Source organism: Durio zibethinus, chromosome 22, assembly GCF_047325235.1.
Source record: "Durio zibethinus cultivar Kanyao isolate XHJ-2024 chromosome 22, ASM4732523v1, whole genome shotgun sequence".
Classification (NCBI taxonomy): Eukaryota; Viridiplantae; Streptophyta; class Magnoliopsida; order Malvales; family Malvaceae; genus Durio; species Durio zibethinus.
In genome coordinates this window covers 20,235,276-20,244,018 of record NC_143183.1, presented here as the reverse complement: position 1 = coordinate 20,244,018, position 8,743 = coordinate 20,235,276, and the positions used below count along the sequence as shown (strand labels likewise).

Here is an 8,743-nt window from a genome sequence, read left to right as displayed (position 1 = left end):
CTCAAGTTTTCACTGATATGGATATGAAATATTTTTATTATTTTATCGTTGGTCTTTATGGACCTTAATCCAGTATTTGATTGGGAAAGCAAAAGTAAAACAGAAACTCCAATCATTCGAAGTTGACTCCTGGTAGGAAGTCGTTGTTCATTCATTACAATTATCCCAGACTCCCCACCCGCAACCAATCTTTTCCCCAATCAATAATGGTAGTCAGAAAAAGTAAAATCAAGTTAGAAAATTTCTGCTAATTTTCATGTTACGTCCAATTTATATGTATAAATGATAAAAATTTATGGTGTCAAATTTATCATATAAAAAAAAATATATTTTTTAATTTTTATTAAATTTATTTATATATATATTTTTAATTTAAACTTGTGTCGATTTTGACCAGCCGTAATGACCTCACCAACCAAAACGTAAAATTCACCAAGAAAAAAAAAATCATGGAATCGTTCCTCACACTTCACAGTCCCACCAACCAATTTGGACCCGAAGTATAAATATAACTGCCTAGTTATCCGACCAACACCAAACTATCAAACTCTTTCTTCCTTCCATTTCTCACAGTCAACTCCACTTCGCCAAACGGACACTCTCAACCCCCTGGTAATCTTTCCTGCGTTTTCCATTAGAATTCATTTTGGATAAATTGTGAACAAAGAAAGGTTGTTAATTGTTTTCTGTTTCAATTTAACAGCTTGTTTCATATTCTGCTGGCTCGACAAGGGAAAGTGGAGGTGAAATGAGGAGGAATCCCACACTGATTTGTGCTCCAATAATGGCTGATTCCATTGATAAGATGGTCATTGACATGGCCAAAGCTAAAGCTAGTACTGCTGATCTTGTGGAAATTAGATTGGATACTTTAAAGAGTTTCAATCCTTCTCAGGACCTCAAAGTTTTAATCAAAGAATGCCCTTTGCCTACACTCTTCACCTACAGGTTTCAAGATTGATTTTTTTTCTTTTTTCTTTTTTTAATTTACAACTTAAATGCTTTAGTCTGAATCAACTTTTAATGTTTTTTTTTTTTCTTCATTTTTTTCTTTCTTTTGAGGGATTTCCCCTTTACCCAATTTGGGATCGCTCATAAATTGTAATATTGATGGGTGTCGGGAGCTTTCAGACTATCTGCCTATTGTTGCAAGCTTGTTCCTTGACTCTTTGTTGAAGTATTTGGTTGCTTAACTTGTAAATATCAATAATTATATTTATGAATCTTTTCTAAATTTGTGTTACAGACCAGTATGGGAAGGTGGTCAGTATGATGGTGATGAGAAACAGCGATTAGATGTACTTCGATTAGCCATGGAGCTAGGGGCTGACTACATTGATGTTGAGTTTAAGGTTTTTCTCACTAAAATGTAGCTTCAGAAAACTTGAATTGTATAGTGCTTGTCTCTTACTATTGGTTGAAACATGACATCTTTTATATCTAATTATTTTGTGTAACTCTACTGCACCTATAGTGATGCAAATATTTATTGCTTCTGTCTGAAGGTTGCTCATGACTTCATACAATCCATTGATGGAAAAAAGCCTGAAAAGATAAAAGTTATAGTTTCTTCTCACAACTATCAAAATACTCCATCTGTTGAGGAGCTTGGCAACGTTGTTGCAAGAATACAATCAACTGGGGCAGATATAGTAAAGATAGCAACAACAGCCTTGGAGATCACTGATGTGGCTCGCATTTTTCAAATAACTGTGCATTCTCAAGTAAGAAGCATATGTTCCATGAATATAAATATGAAATAGTATCTTATAACCTCTACTTTTATCATTTTGTTTAAAATGACTGGTTTAATTGTTATATGCCGGGTTAACAAAGAATTGTGAAGCAAGTAATAGGTTTTAGATTAAGGCTGTTCCTGTAAGGGTAAAGTGCTCAGTAATCTTTGCCAAAACTTTTGCATACTGATGAGAGTGACCAAATGGGTCATTTCCAAGATTCTTTGTATGGTTAAATTCACTGGTATCATTCATTGTTGAACTTTTCAGGTTCCTATAATTGGAATGGTTATGGGCGAGAGGGGGTTGATTTCACGGATTCTCTGTGCAAAATTTGGTGGCTATCTTACTTTTGGAACTCTTGAGGCAGGAGTTGTTTCAGCTCCTGGTCAACCAACTATTAAAGATCTGTTGAATCTGTATAATTTCAGGCAGTTAGGTCCTGATACTAAAGTGTATGGAATTATTGGGAAGCCTGTTGGTCACAGCAAATCTCCTATGCTGTACAATGAAGCTTTCAAATCAGCTGGTTTCAATGGGGTCTATGTCCACTTGTTAGTGGATGACTTAGCAAAGTTTCTCCAGACTTACTCATCCACTGATTTTGCTGGATTCAGGTTCATTCCCCTGTTGGACATTTTCATTTCTTAAAAACTTCATTATAGTCACATAATTGCTCTTGAACTGTTTTTAACAAGCTCCAATCTAGAATAGTTAAACATATGTGGCATGATGTTAGAGTGGCAAGGGGATTTATCGAGTATAAGTTTTATGTAGTTTAGCCTATGTTCCAAAATGAATCTGCTTTAGTGGCTCACTGCATTTATATACTTAAATAATGTGTTTGAATAGCTTTATTTCACATGCAGCTGTACAATTCCTCACAAGGAGGCTGCAGTGAAGTGCTGTGATGAGGTAGATCCAGTTGCTAAGGTAATTCCAACTGCATCTATGGAGTTTGTGATTCTGCAACTATGAGGTGTGGAGCATTTTCTTTGTGTCATTCCCATGCATGATTGATGAATGTCTTTGATTAAATATCACAGTCCATAGGAGCTGTTAATTGCATTATAAGGAGACAAAGTGATGGGAAGTTTTTTGGTTACAATACAGACTATGTCGGTGCTATTTCTGCTATTGAGGATGGACTACGAGGTTTGTTGTCCTTTTCAAACTATGTAGTTTTCAATTGATTATTTTGGTCAAAGTTCTTTATCCCCATCTTTTCTTGACAGCTAGATACAACATAAGCGGTCCTACTGGATCACCCTTAGCTGGTAAACTGTTTGTAGTTGTTGGTGCTGGTGGTGCTGGAAAGGCGCTTGCTTATGGTGCAAAGCAAAAAGGAGCGAGAGTTGTAATTGCCAATCGCACCTACGGTATGGTTCCTTTTTCTTGGTAAAGCATACTAGCAAAGATTTTTTCCTTTCTATTTTTCCTGGTTTGCTTTGGTAGTAATTTGAGATTTATTATTTATTTTATCTATGTAACTTGAAGAAAGAGCCAGAGAGCTTGCAGACATAATTGGAGGAGATGCTTTGTCTCTTGCTGAATTAGCTCATTTCCATCCGGAGGAAGGCATGATTCTTGCCAACTCAACATCCATTGGAATGCAGCCAAATATTGATGAAACACCGATTCCCAAGGTTCACCACTTTTCCGTGCAATTTTCGTTTCTTATGAATGCCACATCCTCATTTGAAAATTTCAGAAGTCACTTCAACATGTTTTTTCTTTTTCTCAATAGAGAAATGAGACTTTGCAATGTCCTTCCTCTCTTAGCAGGCCTTGAGTGGTCTGTTCACCAAACTTCTAGACATGCACCCGTGAGAGAATTAAGCAATTTATGTGTTTTGCAGGATGCTTTGAAATACTATTCACTGGTTTTCGATGCCATTTACACCCCTAAAATAACCCGACTCTTACGAGAAGCTGAAGAATCTGGAGCCATGACTGTTTCTGGATTGGAGATGTTCATCTGCCAGGCCTATGAACAGTTTGAGCGATTCACTGGTTTGCCAGGTAAGAATAACCTAACTGTTACATAATAATTTTACCATCTTTTCAAACGATTCTGCACATCATTTTCCCTTTTTCTTTCATTGCCTCTGCAGTGCCAAAGGAACAGTTTCGGAAGACTATGTCTAAGTACTAACAAGGTTTATTTGGCTAATCATTCACGTGCAGCCAAGTTTTTCTGTTCTTCGGTATCTCTCGTTTGCTGGTTTCTTTTACTATTCATTTCTTGGAGAGGGCATTGCAATGACAATTTATTTTAATTGTACTTGTAGTATTATACAATAACCCATTTTTTGGGAACTTAAGTTTATTTATTTCATGGTACCTCCTAAAGCATATTTTTGAGGATGTTCTACAACCATAAGCTATGCTTGCCTTTGAATTTTATAGCTGGGACGTATAATAGCAAACTCGCACTTTCCAAGCATCCAAACATCAAGTAGTGTTGTATTTTTAATTTTAATGATTAGGATTTGATCGACATCAAATATATAAAAAGAAAAGGCACACAAATTGTGGCATTGACATGAAATGCATCGTTTGCCTTTTCTTTGGACTAATCAAGAGAGAGAAATCCAAACTTTTTTCAATTTTTTTATAATTAGAGATGGAAAATTCGAATCGGAGTTAGATCTAGTATCATTCGTTAAAATCAAAGGCTAAGGCTCGAGTTTTAAACTTCTAAAATTTAAAGCTTTATTATATGAGAAGAGTAATGCCTACTATGTTAAATTCAATGGCTATATAATCCTCAATTGCTAAAGGAAACTACAATGAAAAATATATATTAAAAATATGTTAAGAGAAAAGTGTTAAAGTTTTTGTGATCTTCTAAAGAAGAAAAAAAAGTAAGAAAGCAAAGGCAACCCGGGCCCAATATGATAACGAGAAACTCCAAAAAATTCTTTCCTTTTGCATGTTCTGGATAAAGAGACAGACAACCCAAGCCGAAAATCAAAATTGAAAGACCCGAAAGAAGCGCTAGTTGGAGATCGACATCTGCTACCAAGTTCCAATGGTTTGAAATTGCATCAACCAAGTCTAAGTGCTTACTTCAACTTTTAGAACTCGTTTGGTTTCAAAACATGACACATGCCTTCAAATCTGCACCAACTTACGACCAAGATCGTGTCTTTATCTAAGTCCGGCCTTATCACAAGCGCTCGCCAACTGTTCGACGAAATGCCTCAAAAAGACTCAGTCACTTGGAACGCAATGCTTTCAAGCTACTCTCAAATTGGTCTTCACAAAAATGCTCTCTCTCTTTTCCACCTCATGAGAATTACCAACACAAAGCCCGACCACTTCACCTTCACATCAACTTTAAATGCTTGTTCTGGCCTCGGTTCACTTCAAAACGGAACAAAACTCCACGCATTAATCATTGCTTTGGGTTACCAATCCTTTTTACCTGTTAATAATTCTCTTATTGATATGTACGGGAAATGCTTAGATCCCGCTAGTGCAAGAAAAGTGTTCGAAGATATGGGTCAAAGTCAAAGAAATGATGTAACTTGGTGCTCTCTTTTATATGCTTATGTGAATTCTGGCCAGTTTAATATTGCATTTGAAACCTTTTATGGAATGCCGACAAAGGTGTTAGTTGCTTGGAATAGTATGATTTCGGGTCTTGCTCGATACGGAGAGGTTGAAGTGTGTATTAATTTGTTTAAAGATATGAGAGAGAGTTTGTGTTGTTGCCCTGATCAGTGGACTTTTAGTTCTCTAATGACTGTGTGTACTGAATCATTGGAATATGCATGTGGAAATGCAGTGCATGGTCTTATTATTAAAAGCGGTTGGAGCTTGTCTGTGGAAACCAAGAATTCTATTCTGAGCTTTTATGCTAAACTAGGTTGCATGGATGTTGCTATGAAGGAGTTTGAATCTATAGGGTTGCTCAGTCAAGTGTCTTGGAATGCTATGATTGACGGTTATATAAAAATGGGGAACACCTGTGAAGCCTTTAATGTGTTTCAGCGTGTACCTGAGAAGAATGTGATTTCGTGGACTAGTATGATTGCAGGGTTTGCAAGAAATGGGGAAGGAGAACAAGCTCTTAGCTTCTTTGTTCAGATGGTGAGAAGTTGTATATGCCCGGATGATTTTACCTTTGTAGCTGTACTTCATGCGTGTTCAAGTTTGGCAGTACTGGCGTTTGGCAAAATGGTCCATGGTTGTGTGATTAGATATGGCTTTCAAGCCTACGTCTATGTTGGCAATGGCCTGGTTAACATGTATGCTAAATGCGGGGATATCAGAGGGTCAAGCTGTACATTTAACAATATTCTTGAGAAGGATTTGGTCTCTTGGAATGCAATGTTGTTTGGATTTGGAATGCATGGGCTGTCTAGCCAAGCTTTAGAGCTCTATGATGATATGGTTGCACATGGGATCAAACCAGATAAAGTTACCTTCATTGGCTTGTTGATGACTTGTAGCCATGCAGGCCTTATTGATAAAGGTCGTTTATTTTTTGATTTGATGGGCTCTGTTTATGGGCTTACCTATGAGACAGATCATGTAGCATGCATGGTGGATATGCTGGGCCGGGGTGGGTATTTAGCAGAGGCAAAAGAGTTGGCTGGTAAATACTCAGAAAAAGATACAATCGACACTAAGAACAGCTCATACGAAGCGTTGCTAGGAGCATGTTCCATTCATGGGGATGTCAGAATGGGGGTTAGTGTAGGGGACGGTTTACACATTCTGGATGCTCGGAAAGATATGGGTTATGTGTTATTGTCCAACTTGTATTGTGCTAGTGGGCAGTGGAAGGAAGCAGAGATTGTCAGGAAAGCAATGGTGGATCGAGGGGTAAGGAAAATGCCTGGTTATAGTTGGATTGAAGTGAAAAATAGGGTGACAGCTTTTGTTGCAGGAAACATTTCACATCCTCATACAGAAGAGTTATGTAAGTTATTAAACTCTCTTGAATTGGAAATGAGAAATCCATGCTTTTCTAATTTTGAAGTTTGAACCAATCTATATAATTTTTCTGTCCTACACTTGGAAGAAACCAATTTACATTACATTGGAATGAAAGAGCATTTCTAACCTCTTATCTCTTAGTCTCAAACCATTATTCCTCCATAGCAGTACAAAGGTCAAAAGGAATACTTTTCCTTTACATGCATAAGTAGGTAGAGTTGATGAGTCAATGACAAGTCCACAAGCCTGGCTACATTCCAACTAAATCTGCCTCATAGCTCAATCCAAGCTTGACCTAACTAATGTTTCAGTGATTGACTAATGTAACAGTAAGTTAATGGAGCTAAATAATGTATAATGTAACCATAAATATAAATTATATTTCTTCAAATTCTTCAAAATTTAGAAATCAAAATAAAGACTAGTTTGAACTCCCTCAAAGAATAAAATCCCATAATCATTCTCATTTTTTTAAGTTACAGATGAAGTAAATAATTTGTGAAAATTTGTAAGGCATGGTTCATTTTGACTTATTAGACATTTTTTTTAATAGATATTAAATATATATTAGACTTTTATGTTTTAAATGACATAAACATTTATATATCCAATTGAATTCTAGTACATAGTTGATGCGAGATCATAATCAATGATATCCTTTTTCACTCTAACTAGGTTTTATTATCTTCAATGGTACTTTATCAAAACCTTAAATTCGACCCTAATATCAAATATCATGGTTCATATCAATATAAAAAATGTTTCCATTTCTACCAATTGAGTCTCACGATTTTGTTTTAAAAAAGACATGTCATAAGTTGAAGATCATATAAAAGTTTTTATATTTGATCAAATTTAAATACAAAATCAAATGGTGGATTGAAAATTTTTTTTTTTTTAAAGCATAACACTTAATTTATTTCAAGTTGACTTGAGAAATATATTTGAAGTTTGAACTTTACGACTCAAGATGTTGTTTTATAATTTATTTTTAAAATTTTAAAATGTTATTATATATTAATTTAAAAATATTATATTATTGTAATATTAGTATCTCAAAATTTTGCAAAGTAGAATTGGACTTGGATTCAATCCGAGTTCAGTCCATGAATTTAATTATTCAAATTTGATCCAAAAACACCACTGCAATCAATCTAATACTATAAATTGAAGGGAACTTATATTTGTACCCTAACTTTTGCTTTCCACACTTCTTCAATTTTCTTTTTCAAAATTATCTTTAAATAAAATGACTTAATTACCTTTTGTTCAATCACAATTTTAAAAGTTTTTAGATATGCATATTTGATAAAATTTATAACTTCCTAGATATCTATATTTGGTAAGTTATAAAATTTTTCAAAAATCAAAATCTAACAAATTATATAATTTGTTGGATACGCATATTTGATAAGTTATATAACTTATCAAAAAAAAAATTTGTATCTAGTAAATTTAAAATATATATTTAAGATTTAAAGTTTAGGGTTTTTAACAAAACTCATCTAATCAATATCATCCCGATCTAACAAAAAAATTTTATTTAATTTTTTGAGATTCCAACAAAATCAAAAAATTCAATTAAGGAAAAAAAATCTCATATCCTAAAAATTTTCACAACATTGCAAAAGAAAATGACGATTTATTTCAAATAATTATAACCTCTTTTATAAATTGATAGATAAAAGCTCTGAAGCATCCAATTATAGCATGTAAATCTTTGGATTTTATTTTATTTTATTTTAAAGATGTGGGATGAAAACTTTTAAAAGCTTTTGAAAATGTGAATCTGAAAATTTTTTAAAAGTTTTCAAATCTGTAAATCTAGAGACTTGTAAAAGCTTCTAGATTTGCAAGTTTTCAGATTTACAAATTCAAAAACTTAAGACTAGAAAAAGCTAGTTTGAGAAAAAGTAATTAAGTAATTTCACTTAAAATTTAAAAAATAAAAAAGTAATTAAGTAATTTCATTTAAAATTAAAAAAAATGTGTGAAGAGAAAAAATGGTATAAATAAAAGGGAAAATTCTATTTACACCCACAAAAATACTCTTCATA

General features: G+C 34.0%; 2 protein-coding genes across 2 annotated transcripts; both read left to right on the top strand.

The window, feature by feature from the left end:
* Positions 1 to 401: 401 nt before the first annotated feature.
* On the top strand, positions 402 to 4,113 carry LOC111307162 (bifunctional 3-dehydroquinate dehydratase/shikimate dehydrogenase, chloroplastic-like). Its single transcript, XM_022905177.2, has 11 exons — positions 402 to 612; positions 704 to 948; positions 1,247 to 1,352; positions 1,506 to 1,724; positions 2,007 to 2,353; positions 2,606 to 2,669; positions 2,783 to 2,891; positions 2,972 to 3,115; positions 3,234 to 3,382; positions 3,596 to 3,758; positions 3,851 to 4,113. Exons 2-11 carry the CDS (start codon positions 749 to 751, stop codon positions 3,889 to 3,891), a joined length of 1,542 nt encoding a protein of 513 aa, XP_022760912.2. The 5' UTR covers positions 402 to 612; positions 704 to 748; the 3' UTR covers positions 3,892 to 4,113.
* A 590-nt stretch (positions 4,114 to 4,703) lies between these two features.
* LOC111306806 (Tetratricopeptide repeat (TPR)-like superfamily protein) lies at positions 4,704 to 6,817 on the top strand. Its single transcript, XM_022904740.2, has one exon. It carries the CDS (start codon positions 4,848 to 4,850, stop codon positions 6,732 to 6,734), a length of 1,887 nt encoding a protein of 628 aa, XP_022760475.1. The 5' UTR covers positions 4,704 to 4,847; the 3' UTR covers positions 6,735 to 6,817.
* Positions 6,818 to 8,743: the final 1,926 nt, after the last annotated feature.

Bases quoted from the DNA above. Each gene is read 5' to 3' on its own strand.
- LOC111306806 (XM_022904740.2), top strand. From the start codon at position 4,848: ATGCCTTCAAATCTGCACCAACTTACGACCAAGATCGTGTCTTTATCT.
- LOC111307162 (XM_022905177.2), top strand. From the start codon at position 749: ATGAGGAGGAATCCCACACTGATTTGTGCTCCAATAATGGCTGATTCC. The intron at 1,725-2,006 runs GTAAGAAGCATA...TGAACTTTTCAG, and splicing joins AAATAACTGTGCATTCTCAA to GTTCCTATAATTGGAATGGT. The intron at 3,383-3,595 runs GTTCACCACTTT...TGTGTTTTGCAG, and splicing joins ATGAAACACCGATTCCCAAG to GATGCTTTGAAATACTATTC.